General features: G+C 41.1%; 1 protein-coding gene across 41 annotated transcripts in view; it reads right to left on the reverse strand.

Moving 5' to 3' along the window:
* Positions 1 to 21,301, reverse strand: part of KCNMA1 (potassium calcium-activated channel subfamily M alpha 1) — an 835,052-nt gene that overhangs the window by 266,668 nt on the left and 547,083 nt on the right. For all 41 annotated transcript variants that reach the window (XM_043551031.1, XM_043551030.1, XM_043551023.1 and 38 more), the window contains exons 4-5: positions 18,185 to 18,278; positions 15,821 to 15,932 (exon numbers count right to left, since the gene is read on the reverse strand). In XM_043551031.1, the coding sequence (XP_043406966.1) occupies positions 15,821 to 15,932; positions 18,185 to 18,278 (206 nt within the window). The remainder of the gene's footprint in view (positions 1 to 15,820; positions 15,933 to 18,184; positions 18,279 to 21,301) is intronic.

Raw genomic sequence — 21,301 nt, forward strand, 5'->3', positions numbered from 1 at the left:
AATACATTAGGCAAACAATTTTCAACCTCTGGGTTGTTGTGAGCTATTTGTGGTGCATGTTTAGTCACCAAAGTCACATTGCTTTGTTTACGCTCAATGACTGACAGAAAATGTTTAAGCAAGAAAGTGATGAATGATGCACAAAGAAGTAGAATAAAGAATAGCAAATATTCTTGTTCACACATATGTGCCCATGTGAAAATGGGGGTTGTCATGAAGTACATCCACTCTCCACAGTCACATAAAAAACCAAAAACTAAACAATACAAACTTCACAGCTGGTCATGGATAGCAAATAAAAAGGCACATGGATGTGGTCAAACTGCTAAGCCATTCCAGATTTAGACACATGCCCGTTAAAACAATTTTCCAGTAGAAGAGGTTGGTTTGACATGATTTGCTCTTGACAAATCTATGCTGACTGTTACTTATCACCTTATTATCTTCTAGATGTTTGCAAACTGATTGCTTAATTATTTGCTCCATTATCTTTCCGAGTACAGAAGTTAAGCTGACTGATCTATAATTCCCTGGGTTGTCCTTATTTCCCTTTTTATAGATTGGCACTATATTTTCCCTTTTCCAGTCTTCTAGAATCTCTCCCGCCTTCCATGACTTTTCAGAGATAATCACTAATGGCTCAGATATCTACTCAGTCAGCTCCTCGAGTATTCTAGGATGCAGGCCATCAGGCCCTGGTAACTTGAAGACATCTAACTTGTCTAAACAAGGAGGAGTCCTTGTGTAAATATACAGCACATGAAAAGATGGGAGTTGCCTTATCAAGTGGGGGGTCAGTGCTAATGAGGCCAATTCAATTAGGGTGGAAGTGGCCCATTCCCAACAGTTGATAAGAAGGGGTGAATATCAACAAAGGAAAAATTATTTTTTGTAATGACCCAGCCACTCCCAATCTTAATTCAGGCCTAATTTGATGGTGTCGAGTTTGCAAATTAATTCCAGTTCTGCAGTTTCTTGTTGAAGTCTGTTGTTGAAGGTTTTTTTTGCTGAAGAATGGCCACTTTTAAGTCTGTTATTGAGCGTCCAGGGAGATTCAAGTGCTCTCCTACTGGTCTTTGAATGTTACAATTCTCGATGTCTGATTTGTGTCCATTTATTCTTTTGCGTAGGGACTGTCTGGTTTGTCCAATGTACATGGCAAATGGGCACTGCTGGCACACGATAAAATATATATCTTTGGTAGATGTGCAGTGAACGAGCCCTTGATGGCGTGGCTGATGTGGTTGAGTCCTGTGATGGTGTCCCTTGAATAGATATGTGGACAGAGTTGGCAACAGGGTTTGTTGCAGGGGTTGGTTCCTGGGTTAGTGTTTCTGTTGTGTGGTGTGTAGTTGCTGGTGAGTATTTGCTTCAGTTTGGGGGGCTATCTTTAAGCAAGGACTGGCCTGTCTCCCAAGGTCTGTGAGAGTGAGGGATCGTCTTTCAGGATAGGTTGTATAACCTTGATGATGTGCTAGAGAGGTTTTAGTTGGAGGCTGTAGGTGATGGCTAGTGGCGTTCTGTTACTTTCTTTGTTGGGCCTGTCCTGTAATAGGTGACTTCTGGGTACCCTTCTGGCTCTGTCAATCTGTTTCTTTTTTTCACGTGCTGTATATTTATACCTGCTTACTGTATTTTCCACTCCATGCATCTGATGAAGTGGGTTATATCCCACAAAAGCTTATGCCCAAATACATTTGTTAGTCTCTAGGGTGCCACAAGGATTCCTCATTGTTTTTACTGATACAGACTAACACGGGTACCCCTCTGTAACTTGTCTAAGTCATTTTTAATTTGTTCTTTCCCTATTTTAGCCTCTTATCCTACCCATTTGCACTGGCATTCACTATGTTAGATGTCCAATCACTACCAACCTTCTTGGTGAAAACTGAAACAAAGAAGTCATTAAGCACCTCTGCCATTTCCACATTTTCTGTTAGTTTTTCCCCCCTCATGGAGCAAGGGGCCTACCCTGTCCTTGGTCTTATGTCCCTACATACTTGTGTTATTTGTTTATATTCATCCTCTCTAATTTGACCTAGTTTCCACTTTTTCTAAGACTCTTTTCTGAGTTTCAGATGATTGAAGATCTCCTTATCAAGCCAGGGTGGTCTCTTGCCATACTTCCTATCTTTCCTCCTACTTTCTGGTTCCACACTTTTCTTGCTGACTGAGAATGATTTTAACATAGTCCTTGAGTCACATCAGTAGACCTTTTAGTTTGGTCTAATTCAGTGTCTCCCTTTTACACCTTTTGCTAGTGGTGAGCTGGAGCCGGTTCACTAGAACCGGTTGTTAAATTTAGAAGCCCTTTTAGAACCGGTTGTTCCGGGACAGCAACAACCGGTTCTAAAAGGGCTTCTAAATTTAACCGGCCAAAAGTGGCGCCTTAGGTGCCGACTCCATGGGTGCTCCAACCATGGAGCACCCAAGGGGAAAATTTGGTGGGTGCAGAGCACCCACCGGCAGCTCTCTGCCCCACCCCTGGCCCCAGCTCACCTCACCTCCGCTCCGCCTCCTCCCCTGAACGCGCTGCCCTGCTCTGCTTCTCCACCCCCCCCCCCCAGGCTTTCTGCGAATCAGCTGTTCAGCGGGAAGCTGGGGCAGGCTGAGAAGCGAGCAGCTTCCCGCTCAGGCCCAGGGAGGCAGGGTGGAGGTGAGCTTGGGCGGGGGGCGAGGGGGGCGCGAGGTGGGCCGCCCATGCCGCAGCAGGTAACCCAGGGGTGGGGGGGAGCACGCAAAGGGGAACCGCTTCCCGCCCCAGCTCAGCTCCGCCACCCTCGGCCTGAGCGGGAAGCAGCGGCCTGCTTCTCAGTCCTCCCCGGCTTCCCGCCAAACAGCTGATTCGCGGGAAGCAGTGGCGGGGGTGCGGAGAAGCAGAGCTGGGCGGTGCGTTCAGGGGAGGAGGCGGAGGCGGAACGGAGGTGAGCTGGGGCTGGGCACGGAGCTGCTGGTGGGTGCTCTGCACCCACCAAATTTTCCCCATTGGTGCTCCAGCCCCGGAGCACCGAGGGAGTCAGCGCCTAAGGCGCCACTTTTGATGTGATCAGTGGGGGAGCGACCGCTCTCCCTGTTGCCCCCCCAGCTATGCTCCCCCGCCCCTAGGACCCAGAGGAACCTACTGAATGCTTCCTGGGAGCTGCTCCAGGTAAGCACCGCCGGGACTCCCCACCTCGCCCCCCGGCAGGTGCCTCTGGCTCTTAGGGGTGGGGTGGGCACCCACTACGATGGCCCACGAGACCCTTCTGCCCTGTTCTGGGGGCAGTTAGGGGACAGGGGAGGGGGGTGGATGGGGCAGGGGTCCTGGGGGGGGGGCATCAAGCAATGCAGGGGGGTTGGATGGGGAGGAGTCCCTGGGGGGCAGGGGTGGGCAATGACCCCCTCGTGGGGTGAGGAGGGAACCCGTTGTTAAGATTTTGGCAGCTCATCACTGCCTTTTGCCATCAACATTTGTTATTATAGGTTATGAACCTTCATGTACTTTTTACAGTTGAGCTCAGAATTTGGGTAAATTTGAAGGTCCAATTATCACAACATGCCTTTTGAGACTCTAATACTTACTGAGCAAACTCTAGAGTATGCAAAATTTGAATGTACTTGTCAATCTCCAGTAGAAAGGCTACCACAACTCATGGCCAAAGAAACTTTATTAACCTTTTAAGAGGAAGAATCAATGCTTATGGGTGTGTATGTATAGGGCAGTGAGCAAGAGTTTCATGTAAACCTGAAAGCCTGATGTTGGGTTTCAAGGGGGAGTGGTGACCGAAATAAGGCAGAGAGGATTGCAGAGATCCTGTTTAGGGGTATGGGAAGGAGGGCTCTGGGATGCTAGGAAATAATCTCTTTATTGCAGAGATAGGGAGAGCTGGAAGGAGCCTGTCAAGTGGGGTCACAGAGCCAGGATGAAGAAAAGGAGTGATTGTGGAACCTACTCACTAGGAAGAGAGTGTCATATGAGTGCTGGGAGATTGCCAGGTGTGCGCATGTGAGAAGGGAGAGAAGGAGTACAGGAATTTGTTCTGGGCATAGGGCAGCAAGAGCCTGTTGCATTTGGAAGCTTGTGTCTAGAAAGGGCTGAAATGAGGAAGTGCCAAAAGGCCACACTGAGAGAAAGGAGTAACTGGGTTGTTATAAGCATCAGAGCTTAGTTAAATACAAGCTCAGAACCCTCTGAGGTTTACTCAGCAATCTCCTCTAGGTGCAATCTTACTAAGCCTCCTCTCAGGAATACGGGGATCTACTAAAGCTCCTCTCTAGGCAATGCCAAGTGCTCTCTGTGCATGTTTTTATAGCCTTTTAAGTCTCACCAGGGATTGCTTTATGATTAATTCATTCTCAGAAAATTACAAAAAATATTTTTAAATGACTCAGCTGCATTCTGCATCCCTTCTTAATGCCACATAAACCAAACCCTACAACACAACGCACTCTTGAGAATTCCATAGGTAACTGCTGCTGAATTAATGAGAGATCCACTTACGTCAGCAAGCATTTGTTCCAGGGCTTAGAAGTGAGGAGGAGGATCTCTATGCTGTGAAGTTACACACTGCAAAATATGTAAAGAGCTAAGGCTGATGAGTTCAAATGGCAGCTGAAAGTCATTTCCACGTGTAAAAATTATTGAAGCATAAGCTGTCAGATTTTTAAGGCCTAAAGACATATGTTTTTTGGTTAAAACTGGTCATTATTGTTGTGCCTTCAAGGTTAAAAAACAGACAGTGCTGCATCATTGTAAACATCAGCTTATAATTAAAACAATGACAACTTCCTCAGCCTCAACATCAGCTTGGCACTGTTCCTAGTCCTTCTCACACTCACAAGGAGCTGGATGCTACAAACTCAGGCAGCAGAACCACGTAGTTATTGTCTTCACCCCATTCCACCCTTAGATTGTTCCATCCATAGTTCCCCTTTTATAAATGCTTCCTTAGTGTCTTTGTCCCATGTAGTGTACTGGCTTTGGGTGTATGAATGAATGATTATGCACTTGTGTAGCTGATCCACAGGGTGGAGAATGGACCTGCTAGCATCAGTAGTGGGTCACTTAAGCTACTACACCTGCTATCCTAGTAGCTGTAGGAGTTCTAGAACCAGGATTCTAGCCCCCCAAACCACTCATAATAGTGTCTGCAGCACACATATTTGTTGTTTCCCTCACTCTAAACTGAAAAAAGCCCAGATGTCCATGGTGCAGAAGTGAAGCAATATAAATATATAGCAAGCTAGGCTTTTTGAATTTGCTGTTACTGGCAAAAATCAATGCTTCCATTTTTTTTCTTTTTGGCAAACAATTACGCTGTATCCTGAAGGTTTGGGAGGAATTCCATGTTTTGGCAAATTGGGATTAAATATGATGTGAGTCATAAATATTTGCAGGTATTTTAATGAATTTTGAATTCTCTAGACTTCTTTCCTTGTAACTATTCTGAAATAAATCATTCCCATGCTCAGATGTTATGGCAAGAGCCAGGATAAAGCCATCATTCTTGTAGCTAAATACACTCATTTTACAAGTTTGAGTAAAGATTACTGTGGCAAAATTTTGCATCCAAAACACTCCCAAGCCAGATGGAAAAATCTAAGCAAGTACATTTTGTGTGTACAAAAAGTTTGATGCTCTTAAGAGCTAAAGCAAACTAGCTTTCACGCTAATATTAATGTTTTGCCATTAATATTGTAATAATAATTAAAAACTTCTCTGCAATGAGTTTTAAAGCCTGCAAATACAGCTCTACCTGGAACACACTGGAGTAAGTACATAAAGGCAAAATGCTGCAAGAGACTTACATTGCTACTGCACTGGCAGACAAAGTAGCAGAGCAATTGCATAAATAGACTCTACATTCCCTTGTATCTACAGTTCAGCAATATGTGGCAGCTCTTCATACAAGACTGTGTATGACTAAATATTGGTCAGGTTGTGTAGCAGTAGTGTGACACCTGTGTTTTTGCACACAGAAGGGCTAATAAGAACCAAAATCCTGTATAGAGACAGTAGCAGACTCCCGATAAGTGGACATACTACTTGTAGATTCAGCTTCCTAGTCCTGTGATATTCAAGTGCATTTTTCTTGGTCAAAGCCAATTTACTTTGGCTTTGCTCTGTTTTCCAGGGTTTGACCCAAGGTCTTTATCAACCTGTGCATCTGTATTACACAGCACAATGCAGCTGGCTAAGTGCTTTGTAGATGTGAGACTGCAATGAGAGACAGACAGACACTTGAGAAGAGACAGAAGGCACAAAACACTTTTCATCTGAGGATCAGGCCCCAGCTGATTAAGAATCTGGCTTTTAATATCTGCTTTTACTGTTACTTATTTCAAGCGGTACTAGAGAAGTCCTTTTGATTTCATTGGAAATACTCCTGAGTAAGGTACTATTCAATGTGAGTGAAGGAACAGAATCTGGTCCTGCCAATCGTATAGCATTATTCTACAAATGCAGAAACCGAAGCATAAGCAATTAAATTACTTGCAAAAATTCCCACAGGGATTCAATTTTAGTTCTAGGAAAACAGAACCTAGGAGTCCCTTCTTCCAGTCTCCTTCTGTAACCATTAGAATATGCACCCAAGAGACAGAGACTTGAGAATGAGGACGAGAAAGACATTACAAGACAACGATAATATGCACCAGTATTTACAGGCAGAAAATGTTTTGGTCTTATTATTCTGCTTTTGTGAAGAATTTTAAAGTGTTCCTTAAAAGCATTATGACAAATAGTAACACTTGTCTTTTGGGCTTACAGATTCATAATAATATGCTAACTTATTTCCCTGGAGACATGGGGAAAACAACAATACTTACAAGGCTAATAAAGAGCAACTTCATGATTTAAATCCTTCGGTTGCATTTCATATGCCTGCTCCTTTATTGCATAACAGATTTTGGCACAAAAGTAGAGTTAATTATTGATGCTTCACTTCCAGCTCAAATCTGGACAATTATTGTATTCAAACACCTATTTCACTTAATTTTATGTTAGATGCCAAAAATCAGTTCAAACTTTAATTATGTCCAAATATCTTCCATCTTAAAACCACACAGTATATAAAGATATACAAGACATAAAAAGAAACAAACATGAAAGATGCTGTTGAACTACTTTGCAATACATACTGCCCGCTTCATTTCCTCAAGTCTCCTCTTTCCAATCACTTTCTGACAATCACAATATATTATTTTAATATGATTTGCATATTTAGATCTATAATTGCAATTTTAATTTTAGAAATTCAGTTAGGGCCTTGTTAGATTTTTTTTCTTATTGCACATGTAAGAATTTGGGCACTAGCATATTTTTAAGTAGAGCATTTGTTCTTTTAAGACAAGCTAAAGTGGTAGAGAACTGAAAGCATCTGTATTTCTAGTTTGGAGCTATGTTTGTCTAGTCACAGTCACATATTTCCTAAAGGAACATAATTATTTTTTTCTATTAAAAAAATATGACGAAAGCTGAAAAGTATGGTCTGCGTTATAATATGGAAATATTAGACTCCTTTCAATGCCATATTATTTCCAAGTTGCAGCATATGGAGGGTATTCAGAAAGACTTTCAATAAAAGTTTCAGTAGCTATTTGAAACTGTCTGAGGTACACCAACAGCTGTGCCTATATAAGAGAGAAAGGTATAGTACATAGATATGATTTATGGTACTCCAAGGCTAATACATGGGACTTCCCTTAAGGAAATTAAATTTGAGACTCCAAATATCTTGGCAGTATGCTTTTAAAAATATAAACAAATAAACTGGATACATTACAACTGCTCTCTAGAGTTACTTGTTACAAATGTTGTAGAATCTATTTGGAAAACATAAACCAATGGTTTTCAGAAGTGTTTTCAATCCTCCTCTTGGTCACTAGATGGCAGAAATGCACAATACTTAACCAACAAAAGCACTAAAAAATGAGAGCAAATTTATGATGAAAAGAAAGTGAGTTTTTGTAAGGCTACAGAAACAGGAGCTAGAGGAAACTGATTATTAGGCCATCAGATCAAAAATAAACATTTTGGAGCTCACAGTTCTTCCCGTATTATCACTGCAATTTTATTTGGCCACTAATATTTTAGGTGCTGTCACAATCCCATCTAAAACAATATTTTCTGAGATTTATAGAAATGTGCTCAGGAAGGAAATATAAAACATGGATGGGCTCTTGTTGCTTTGCAAAATTTACACAGAAACAAACATGCATCGAGCTGAGTGAAATTTTTTTTTGACTAATAGTTTGTCAAAAATGCAGTTTCATGACAACTGAAACAATTTGTGAATTTGGGTTGAATTCAGTGAATGTTTTGTGGAAAAGAATATTATTATTATTATTTTTTTTTTTTAGAAAAAGTCTAAAAATTTTGTTTTGATATTTTCAAAACTCTTGTTTCAAAACAGCATTTCATTTAGAAATTTAGTTAATTAAAAAAAAACAACACCACAGATGATAGTACTATGGTATACACAAAAACTAAACCACTCCCCTCTCCAAAAAAAAAAACAAAAACGCGCACACACACAAAAACCCACCCAGAACAATTATTCTTACTGTTTTTTTTTTCTCTCAGCTGCTAACTCAAAAACAAGTTCATGTTTGTTTTATTTATTTTAACTGAAATCTTGCAGGCAAACAAGTCCCTAATGTAAAATAACTTTTGGTATTCGGGGAAAGCAAAACAACAGTTACTTCATTTTTCAAAGGTGGCTGTGTACATACAATGTAACCTGTCCTTCAAACCTACTGCATCAATGGTCTGAAAAGCCATTCTTCAAGAAGTTATTTTATTTACAAGTCACCAAGTCGCTATCCATACCATATTCTGCTCACACCTGTTGCAGATCACCTGATACATAGTCATTTTAGGATAAATGGTGCAAATTACATACACTCTTATGTAGGAAGTATGTAGTCCTCTCCCGTCAGCATAATCTCCCCTGGAGTTTTCTAATGCAAGCTACTACCCCGGATGCTCTGTGAGCTGGTCCAGGGATATGGCAACTTGTTCACTGGAGGAACTGCTTGCAGGAACTATTATTGTGGTCAGCCCTGGCACAGGTGAAAAAGAGGCTTCTTGCATGCCTCCACTGAATCCCTGTGCAAAGTCTGCTCACAATTTTGCCCTTTATTTTACATCTTCCTGTTAATGCTTGCTTTGCACGCACTCTTGATCTCTTTCTGCCAGTCACAGAAGCGATTTTTTTTTGACAGAAAGAAGTTTTACAAATCATCTCACTTTTGTGATCACACAAACAGTCAGAAGTGATTTATCCAAAGCCTCCTACTGTTTATATTTGGTTTAGTGATGCAGTCAAGGATCAAAGGCAAAACCACATGGCTTTTGTGACCACTTAAGTGGCACAAATTGCAAATACTCAAAGGAATAGTTCACAGCCAATAATCCTTGAGCAAGCCACAGGCTGAAATTTGTTTGCATGAAACATATTCCATAACTGCAACTAATGGACAAATTAGTAACAACTGAAGTCTGTTTGTGGATAATTCATGAACAGAAAAGGGGTAAATCTGCTACTTCAATTGTTCATTGAAAATTGTTTGTCAAGTTCCAGATACAAATTTTCCCATTCAATATGGCAGCAAAAAATGCAATTTTGGGCTACACAGGCAAATGTATCCCTTCTTGAAGTAAGGAAGTTACAGTCCCTCCATACAGCTCTGGTATACCTGCAAACAACTGACAATGCTCCACTTGAGACATTTTCTTCAGTGGAGTTTTAATTTACAACAGCAGAAAAATTGGCTGTATTGAATTCTGGGTAAATTCAGTCAACAGCAGCAAGTGATTGATTAGATTTATTAAAAAAGATTTAAAAACTTAAGACAAACTACTGCTAAGGGGGACAATAACAACAATCTGTGAATGACTGAAGGGTGTCTAAACACCAAAGGAGGAAAGACAATTCAATGGCTGGCCAAAGGGGTACTGTACATAGCTTGGAATAATTTAATTAAAAGTTAGGGAAAGGGAAATTTAGGTTGACTATGAAGAAAAATAGTAGAATATATTAAAGTTATGAAATAGTCTTCAGCACTTGGAACTTTTACTACCAGAAGGGACATTGTAGAAAACACTCCCACACTGGGAGGCAAAAGGAGTGGATGATTTAATGGCTCTTCCCTTCTCTAACTTCTATGATTCTAGAATACCAGAGAAGAAATCAAAGCAATAAAATGCGTAGGCTTTATTTAAAATGATGGCAGTCCTAATGGTGTCTCACTGTAGCTGTTCTTCAGACACGGATACTGCCACAGCTGGTGCTAGATTCCTTTTTATCTGCTTAGTCCACCTCTATCAATACTATCCTGTCTGGGCAATTAATTCTGACACAAAGCTGCAACTAGAATCAATACCTTCCTTTTTTCCTAACATCTATAGCTTTATGATTGAAAGGCAATTTCAGACATTTAACGTGGTTTCCCTATCACAGAGGATGAAGCAGAAGTATTAAATACTGTGTGGTATTTTTGTAAACCACTGCTGAACATATTACTGGAATATATTCATTTTTTTACAATGCTATTTAATTCAGCATATTGTAAGCCCACCCAAAGCAATGAGGATTTCAGGGTTGAAAATTTAGCTATGTTGGATAAAGCACAACTCTTGTGTGCTACAAAATGAGAGTAAATTATTAAAGAAGAATCAGCCCTCTAAGACTGATGTCACTGTTTTCACAGAACAATTTCATTCTCAACCTAGCTTCACTACAACTGGAAATACAGTCTACACACACTACAATGCACTGTAGTCATTTGGTTGAAATAATCTGTAAAATGATTTTTTTAAACCCCAAACTGTTCTTTTTGTTGGCATTGTTTCCTTGGGAAGACTCTCCTCTCCACAGAAGTGTTTGCTTAGACTGGAGAATTTCCCTTTTATTACCATCATCATTTTTTTTTGTATAGTTTTATGCTAGAAATATCGAGGATTTTATGAAGCATGACCTCAGTTCACATGAAGGTGCTAGCACAGGTATGACTGCTTCTAAAACTGTGGATGGAAGATATGGCAAGGGAGTCTCCTTTTCTAAGATGAAAACTAGAAGTGAACCTCCCTAAAGAAAACACAGGAATATTTGTGATCTTATTATCGTTAAATCAACCCTACTAAAAACTGGTACAACTCCACTGACTGACAAAGTAAACCCAACCTATACATTGTTCAAACTGATTGGCTCCAGATATGATAACACTTTTTTCTTCACTGTGTTTCACCTTACTCCAACTTTCCTTTCAAAAATAACAATCAGGAAATGAAATGCAAATAAACTAGCACGAAAGACAGACAGAAAGAGAACTAGAGGTGAAGAGAGTGAGAAGGAATCCATGATGATGTGGTGAGGATAAAGGTTTTATCGATATACGTTTGGGTTACCAGTGCTCACAAATGACAAATGCATGAGTCATGCAGTTCATCCCAAATGAGTGTTGATAAATATTTTGTGCACTACCCCACACCAGCAAGTATTTTCCATAGATGATGCCACATCCATAGTAAAAGTATTTTAGAAATGTTTTCCAGAGATTGTTTTTAAAAAAGTAAAGCATTTATTGATGCTGCTTCTCCATTAACGTGGCATTTCTAGACCACTGGAGGGGAGGAAAGAAACTAACTGGCTTCCCACTATAACTGAACAATAAGCTACGGATCATTAAGATCATGTGAGTCCTTTTTTTATCTTGATGACTGTGGCAATGCATGATGTAAGGGGCTATATTTCAGTTCTTGCTATGAACGTTCACTTCTCTGGAGACCGAGTTTAATCCTGAGTTAAGAGGGGTTTCGTTTCTATTGTTTTGTTTTAATTGGATTATACTGTCCATCTGTCTACTTCCCTTTGCCTCATTCACAGAGACTTAGGGTATATCTTCACTACCCACCAGACTGGCGGGCAGCGACTGATCCAGCGGGGATCGATTTATTGCATCTAGTCTAGATGCGATAAATCGACCTCCAAGCGCTCTCCTGTTGACTCCTATACCCCAGTGCTGCGAGAGGCACAGGCAGAGTCGATGGGGGAGTGGCAGCAGTCAACTCACCACGGTGAAGACACCACGGTAAATCGATCTAAGTACATCAACTTCAGCTACATTATTCATGTAGCTGAAGTTGTGTAACTTAGATTGATTCCTTCCCCGCCCCCCCCCCCCCCCAGTGTAGACCAGGGCTGAGACATCAATTAACTTATTTAACCAGTTGGGCCAGTTCTAGTGATATTAAGGACATGGCACCATAAATTTGCAGGAAGTCATATCTGATCCCAACAGTATCTTTACCTTAGGTGAACTCACCTCAGCTGAATGACACAAAAGTGCAGTGAAATCAACTGGAAATACCTGATGTATTAATAATGAAACAGACCACATTAATGTGCCCTTCTGTATACCTCCTATACATAAGGGAATCCTGTTAATTTGTATCTGAAAATCCTACAGCTCATGGAAACATCACTCTGAGGAAAAAACACGTTTGGATTGTTGGGATGAACGTCAGGGTGTGATAAAATGCTGAATGTCATTCCATTTGTATAACCTGGATTAACTTTTAAATAATAGAGATATTCCCTAGTGGGTCACTGAGTTTATCTGTTAACCTGGTAACTAAGATCTTCTGCTGTGCCAGAGGTCCACTCAGTACAGCTGGAGTAGAATGAAGAAGGGCAAAGGTGGCCTGAAGCCTTCCTTTATGCATTCAAACCTGAAGGAAGCCAGGGCTCAGTTCAGGAAACACTGGTGTACAGTGCATTCTGGATACTTCCCCTTCTATCACATCCTACCCTTTATACCTAGGGCTTGGGAATTCTCCTGTGCTGGGGGAATCCTTCCACTGCCTGCTTATGTCAGCATCATAGTCCCTTTACACTGCCAGGGAGTTGCAAAGGGCTATTGGAATAGTGCTTTGTTGTGGCAAAAGGAAAAAAAATGTTTGTACCATAATTGGGTTCCTTAGGCAGAACCAACTATCTAAAGCAAAAGTGGGAAAACTACGGCCTGCGGGCCACATTCGGCCAGTGGGACTGTCCTGCCCGGCCCTTGAGCTCCCAGCTGGGGAGGCTAGCCCCCGGCCCCTCCCCTGCAGCCATGCCTCCGCGCGGGCAGTGCTCTGGGCGGCAGGGTTGCGTGCTCCTGCCAAGTGGAGTGGCAGCGTGTCTAGCTCCAGCCGGGCGGCACGGCTGCCAGACATGCTGCTATGAGTGGAATGGTAAGGGGGCCGGCGCCGGGGGGTTGGATAAGGGGTGTGGGGTCTCAGGGGACAGGGGGCGGTTGGATGGGGTAAAGGTTCTGCGGGGGGGAGGGGGAAAAGGGGCGGTCAGGGGATGGGGAACAAGGGTGGTTGGATAGGCATAGGGTCCTGGGGGGCCTGTCGGGGGCGGAGGGGTGGATGGGGTCAGGGTAGTCAGGGGACTGGGAGCAGGGGGGTTGGATAGGGGATGGGATCCCAGGGGTTGGTGGGGGGGGGTGTCCCGGGAGAGGTCGGTTAGGGGACAAGGAGCGGGGGGGTTGGATGGGTCAAGGTTCTGAGGGGGGCAGTTAGGGGGCAGGAAGTGTGAGGGGGCGGATAGGGGGCGGGGGCCAGGCTGTTTGGGGAGGCACAGCCTTCCCTACCTGGCCCTCCATAGAGTTTTGCAACCCCAGTGTGGCCCTCTGGCCAAAAAGTTTGCCCACCCCGATCTAAAGGATGGAAGGTAACAAAAATTCATCATTAATACATATTGCTGGATTTGCACATTATTTGTTTATCACAGCATCTAGGAACAACGTTTAAGGAGCTGAGGTTATGGCTGTAAATGATAGATCTGGCAGGAAACTTTGATGAATCAGAGTGAATTCTTTCATTAAGGACCCTTCTGCTCTAAAATAAAAAAAAAAGACACAAGACCACCTAGTGAAGGATTAGAGTATTGAACATTATACACAAACCCTAGGCTGACTTCACAGACAAGTTCGGTCACTCAACAGGGAAGGAGAGCCTTCAAAAAGATGTAGCCAGGCAACAGGCAAAAGAGAGACTGCAAACAACAATCAGGGGGCGAATGCTTTTGCCTGGATCAGGGACGATTCTCCCTACCTAATGGGAAGGAGTCACATACAGTATTTAACTTTCTTTTCCTATAAAATGATGTCTGCTTTAGCAAAACTAGTTTCTAAAAACTGTAGAAAGTGCATGAGTTCTCTAATATTACTATTTATTATTTAGATTGTGGTACCACCCCAAGTAAATCAAGCTCTCCTTGCCCCCAAGAACATATAGTGAAAACAATCATCCCTTTGTAGTGGGGGGCATTGGCTCATCATTCATGTTGCATTCCCCGTCAGTACCTGGCTAACCCCTGGGAAGCTAATGATACAACCTAGCAGACCAAATTCAATGGATTCACTCAATTCTGATCATTTTCCAGCCATCACCCTGAATGTGGTGCCATCCCCAGGCTTTCTAGTCATTGATCCAGCCTTAAGAGTTCTCCAACTAAACATTGGCATCCTAGCACAATATAATCAGCTAAATCACTCATCGTCACAGCGTTGACATTGTCTATTTACAAGAGACCCCACATATATATATATAAAAAGAGGCCATCAATTAATTTGATCGGCTCTGTCACACTGCACATGCTAAATACATTCGAGCAACATATATTCTCTCAGACATCTCTGATGCTGCCCCACTGTCATTGACCAACTACTGTGACGTCATTCAGGTTGCTGACTTCCAGGTTGCAAATAACCACCAAGTGCGAACTGGGAAGAGCCAGTCTTACCCACTCTCACTCACGCAGCTGTGTATGTGGATGAATTCAACAGCCACCACACTCACTGGGGTTACTCAGAGCCAGATGCAGACAGCGAACAACTGGTGGAGTGGACCTCAAACAACCATCTTGTTCTCGTCCATGACCCAAAACAATGGGGTACATGTCACTCAGCTTCTCTATAAACACATGCACTCCTGATGCATGTGGTTTATCACAGAGCAAAGTGGGAATTATTTGTGTGGGGGGGTCCCTTTGTTAAAAGTAATGGTAACCATCACTGCATTAATTTCACTGGGAGCTTTGCCTGAAAAAGTACTTTAGGATTTGAACTAAAGGGGAAGCCTGTGTTTTGTATTAAGGATGGAAGAGCTTCCAAATAGTAGACTGGCACAGATTAATTCCATTAATATTTCTCTTGCCATCTCTGCTTTTTCCCCCATTCTTTCTCTGTATTTCTTTTTAACCCTGACTGCTCAGCTTCATTTTGTGCCCTCTATTTTCACTCAACACCTTATTGTTCTCTCCACAGCCTTAACCGTCTTTCCTAAGCAAAAGATGAGACCAACAACATCAGAATCTTTCCCATTGTTCAAGTGAGTTGGGCCAGATCAGTTCAAGTTTTAACTGTTTTTGATTTCATTATTGTATAGGTCAATGATTATTTATGGCAATGAAGGTCTATAAATGAATGCTTTGGATTGTCTGCCCAGGTTGTGAGCAGTGACAATTAAATCAAACTTACCTTTTAAAAAAGCAGCCTAATCTCAGACGCTTCTCCTTTCAAGCTGGTGTTCACTGCCATGCAAATGTCACACAGTACCTCTCACAACCTCTCTTAGGGAACTGAACTTATGTATCAAGAGCAAAATGGGCCTGGTAAATGTCCCATGCAATATAACCCACCTGTCTGCTGAAATGGACAGCTTGCAAAGACAACATCTGTTACATTCCTTCACTTACGTGGGGTGCAGGACGAAGAATTGCTCTGTCAAACTGGGCCTGGTGTGTGTGTTTTGATATCAGCGGTTAAAATGAAAAAGCAATTTACTTACCAAGCCAACTTCTGTTTAAATACACTGACACAAACACTGGAGGGACTGTGAAGAAATCTACTACCGAGTTAACTTCCAGCCAGAACCACAGCTTGTCATTGGCTGCAATGAACTAGAAAAAGAAAAGGGGGAAAGAATCAATTTATAAGCATGTTGATAGATCTGTGTGCAATATTCTCCTTTCTAAAGATTAAGTTCCAGTTTTACTTTAGGAGTTAGTGGAGCAACATTTAGTGTCCTCAGTTCAATCACAACTAGACAGTGGTTTTATCTGGAGGATAAAACTATTACCTGACAACATTACCTGGCAAAACTAAATTAACAAAGGGAGGCCACATATCAAGTAGAGAAATGAAGAACATTTATGCATTGAGTTCTCAGACTTGTTGCGAAGAGACAGATTCAACAAATCATTCTTTTAGCATTTAGCAAGACTATTTCAGGTAATCTTTTTTTTATAAAAAGTCACAGGGGCGGTGGGGCGGGGGGGTTAAGTCAAACTGTAAATGCCGTCAGTGAGGTACTTGGCAATATTTTGTGCCTCCCAAAGCCACGATTAGCTCTTGAAAACCATAGCTCTATCATGCCTTATTGCCTATCTGGTAATTCATTTAAATTTGTGTTTTGTCTTCATTATTTCTCCGTTGCAGCAAACTTGGATGCCAGCTGACTAAGAATTTACATAGGATGCATGCATGTATTTGGACACATCTTCTAGAGCTGTAGATATAGGAATATTTATACGAGTGTGAGTTGCATTTCATTATTTCAGGGGGAAGAGATGGAGAAGGGTACCGTTAAATAATGTTTCTTCAAATAACTTAACTTGCCAGTAAGTCTTCACAAAAGCACTTTAGTCTGTCAGACTATACTGAAAGAATTTCAGGTAGGAAATAATTGTTATATATCTAGCAAATTCACTAGTAAGCCAGTTCTGCCACCTTACTCAAGTTGAGTAAAAACTTATTCCATACTCAGCGTAAATCAGCATGGGTAATACATGCATAAATGATTCTCTGTGTGCAAAATGTGTCACAGACCTAAGAAGAGATTAGGACGCCTCTGAATTTGTAGTTGCTGGCAATTTACAGGTACTGTGTATTGAATCTATTCTGTCAAGGAGTTAGAATATCTTGATGGTATAGTGGTCACCTTTAAAAACCTTAAATAATCATATCTTAGTATTTGGCATACATTCCATTATGTATTTGTGATGCAGAATATGGGAAGTATAGATCATTTCAGTATTTGCAATATTTTCTAATCTATTTATCAAAGGGCTAATGACTGTATCTAGCCCAGGTCAAACTGAACAGATAAAATAACAACCAACCCAGACCTTTTGTTCAAATCGCAAACCAAATTTTTTACTGGTTCCTAAAACGTTGGTAAACTTTTTCTTAACTTTTTATTCTCAAACACTGCTGCATTTCCGGGTTCTGAGAAGAAACAAAAGCAGACATGCCAAAATACAAAAACACTGTGTGAACCACAAACAGGATACAGAGGAAAGCTCATCACAGCATGTTTAAAAGATTTCCAGCCCAATTTTGCAGACCTTCAAATCTTTTCAGGTTCTCCCATCAGCATTAGTGGCCATGCAGTCCTGGAAAACTTCCACTGCTTCTGCTCTCACAGCTAGCAACAAGTAATGTTAATTTCTAGTGCAAAGTCCATTCCCCTTAATTTAGCCAAAAACCCCAGCATGCATTATGGGTACAATTGGCCCAAATATTTTTTGTAAATGACTAGTGATTTTAGGTACTTTGATTTTTGGATGCCCAACTTGATTCCCATTAAAGAGACCGGGTTTTAAGAAAGCGACCAATGATACATTTTCAAAATCAAATGTTCTCTAAGAACCTAGCACTTCGGACAGGTGCTAGCTTGACAGCCTTGCAGAAACAGGATGCAGCAGTGAACTTCCCCATGCTACCTCACCAACCTGAAACTTAAACTGGGGCAAACACACCGAGGACCACAAGGGTAGTTCAATCACTCAGCCTGAGATTGCCAAGAAGGATGGGTGTTTAATGCCAGTTGTTGGGCAGTTTTGGTGATGTAGACATCAGTCCATTGGGAACTGGACTGAGATCAAATTCCACACAGGCCACTGTGCAGTATCAGATGATAGTGGATTGGCAGTAGTCTACATTGTCAATTGCAATCCCATTACCCAGTCTCCTCACCACTGTTACTTAAGGCTCTCAGCCCTCAGCCAAAATCTTTACTTACAGGTCTCAGAAACCACGTTAATTTCTTGCATCAATTGTCAATGAAGAGTTAGGCAGCTGTCAAATAATCTCCGAGTACAATCATTGCATTCCCTACCCTGAACCACACAACATAATTCAAGGTACTTACACGCAAGCCGAAGTAGAGTAGGAAGAACACGTTGAAAGCCATGTCTATCTGTAACGTGAAATCTTTGTAGAAATTCTGGCAGGATTCTATTGGGCTATTTGAAAGAAAAAGAAATTGAATAAACTAGTGGCATCAGAGTGCGTGGAAAATGTCAAAAACTATTTTTTTTTCTTTTCCCCCCTGCTTTGTTTTGAGAAAGACCTGAATGTAGGAGCTACCATTTTGTTTTCCCATCCCCCTGTAAAGTACAAGCAGGCATTTCCAAAAAGAACATTTAATTCATTCAGTTAGTCACTCATTCATTCCCAGTGCTCACATGTTCAGGTAACTACCTGAAAAGAAACATGCAGACATCTTAAGGAAAGACAAGCAGGAGAATACCTTGGGATCCCCTAACTCCACATTAACCCTTAAAGAACTGACTTCTTTTTATTGGATACACAAGTACAGTAGTTTAGGAACTAAATCTAACAGGCACACAATTACACTGAAACATTAAACATTTCAAATTAATGTCAAAACCTTAAAAACTCTAGTTGCTTATGAATACATCACCCATTAGCAACCTGGGGGAGTTTGTGTTGATAGGATTCCTTGTTTTCATAAAGATTTTTTTTAACATGGCTAGTTACATACTTTATGTACAGTACTATGACCTGAGTAGGAAAGCAGTATAGCCCACTAGTAAAATTAAACAACAACAAAATTGTGGAATTGGAAGCAGTACTCTAAGGGTTAATTTTTGCATGCAGGTTAATTAATTACCTTTGTGTGTGCAAGCAGACATTGCACATTCTAGCATATTATATTAAGAGTAAGGTAGGTCCAACTCCAAAGCATACTCTATACAAACTGGTACTTTATGACATACTTAGATCTACAGGCTCAGAGAGGTAAGGAAGGAGACCTTTTCTATGTATATAATTAGTGATTTATTTTTGAAATTCCTAGATCAGATTAGGGAAGCCACAGAAAGGTCTTCAAGTTGCAGACCAAGGTAAACAGCATGTCCCAATATGTATAGCAAATGATCATTTAATCATCATAGTTATATAAAGAGGAAGGGGAAAATATACTTCCTAGCTGGAAAGTTCTTGATCATTTAGACCCATGGAAAACACACTTTTAAGATAGAGATGCAGAATTTCCTTGGCTTCCCCAGTGCAAATAAATCACTGAGTGTAATACCAGTTAGTATAGTTGTACCTCTGCAAATATGATGCTGAATTGCTCAACAAGCAAGGTTCTATGCATTATGAATGTCAGTAACCTAATTTAAGGCATAAAAGAAATTAGCTAGGCTACCAGGTCATTTTAGCATGCAGTCAAGTTCTCTCCATTTCTTGTATACACTACAGGTCAAACAAGTTAAGTATGGCATGCCCTCTCTTGACTTTAGATGCATAAAAATATGGCAAAAGTCTCCCTGACATACAGTAGCCAAGTGTTTTAAGAAACCTCAGTGCTGTAGGAAACTGTATTCAAAATGTTTATAAAGAAATACTGTTTTGCTAAGATGTGAACATTATGAAACATACTACCTATATTATAGCTGAAAAAACTGATTTACAAAAGCAGGGAGAAAGAAAAAACAGCCAAAAATTAATTTACTGTATTGAAATTTGCATCTGACACTCTACTCATACAGATTTAGCTACAAAGAAGGGGAGGATGTAAGCAAAGAACCAGTAAGTGCACCTTGTGTGAGGGCATTTTTGAGAGTAAAGGATCTTGTTATAACAAGGCAGGATACACATTTGAGTCACTATGTACCATCGCAACAAAAACCAAAGGAAGTACAATAGAAACAGGACAAATTATGCTGCACCAACACAGGGTCTGAGGACCTCTAGCTCTCAGTTACACCATTGCAAAATCAGCAGTAACTCCACCGAAGTCAATGGAATTACACAGGTGTAACACCAGACAAAAATAATCAGGCCTATTGTCTTCCCTTCCCCTGCCACGTAGTGTTCAGAGTGCTTGCTGTTGGAAGAAGTCAGCCAGGGTTGCAGTTAATGCCTGCATCTCTGTACCACTGTCCTTTCCAGAAATCCATAAGATTTGTACAGGTTAGCTAATGCTAACCATGGCTTCTCGTGTTTCTACAGTACTTAGCAAAATTCAGGACTCTGGGTGCTATCAAAATATAAATACCACCACTATTACTCGTACCTCTCCAGTGTCCCTTATTTCAAGTCCTTCATTTTTAGTCCCAAAATTACTTCCATTGTACACAAATGTGGTGTCCTTTCACTTTTATTGTTGAAAATCATTTGTATCAGAAATGCAGGATCATGGAAAGGAAGGAAAGCTATTTACTCCAAAAATATGAATTCCACAGTAATTTGACTTTCCTGAATGAATGATGTAGGGTTCGGTCTTTGTCATCCATGGTGCCTTACCTTTGGGCCATGACACTTTGCTATGTTGCTGATGATACCATTCCTAACTGTAACCATTTTCCTCCCCCGTGCTATAGAAAATACAATGTTACCACAGGTTCCTTTTTTCTCCCTCAAGTCTACAAACAGTATATATTCCATGAAAAAGAAAAAACTGTACAAAAGAATTCACCATGACATCCTGCAAAGGGTCAGCCTAGGAGAACATGTCCAACAGCTATGCATGGAGATCTTAAAGGAACCAGGGATAAGCACTCTTTCCGTTTCTCTTCAGCCAATAAAACATTAAGGGGCATCTTTTCAGTGTAATATGCAGAAAGCATCAGACTTGAAACTCCCAATAACAATATGGGAGCTGTGCTTATCTCCCTGTACTCTAAGTGGAAAATGTAATCCCAGAGTTACTGCTGCATTTTGTTTAGAAACAAAACAATTTGGTCAGCTCATACTAAAGGCTCCATTCTCCCCTCTGTACCTGGGCAGGATTCATATTTCCAGGAGGCATGAGATCATGTTAGAATTATTTCTTTTACACTGGAGTTATTTTTAGGAATATAAAAAACATACAGGATATTTTAATTTAGTGGAATTGAACGATGGTATACTTAATTTTCTACTCACTGACACAGGTGTAAATCAAGAGAAACTCCACTGCAGTGGATGGAGTTATATAACTCTAATACTGAGATTCAGACTTGAGATTCAGGCTCAA

The sequence above is a fragment of the Chelonia mydas genome, chromosome 7 (assembly GCF_015237465.2).
Source record: "Chelonia mydas isolate rCheMyd1 chromosome 7, rCheMyd1.pri.v2, whole genome shotgun sequence".
Lineage (NCBI taxonomy): Eukaryota > Metazoa > Chordata > Testudines > Cheloniidae > Chelonia > Chelonia mydas.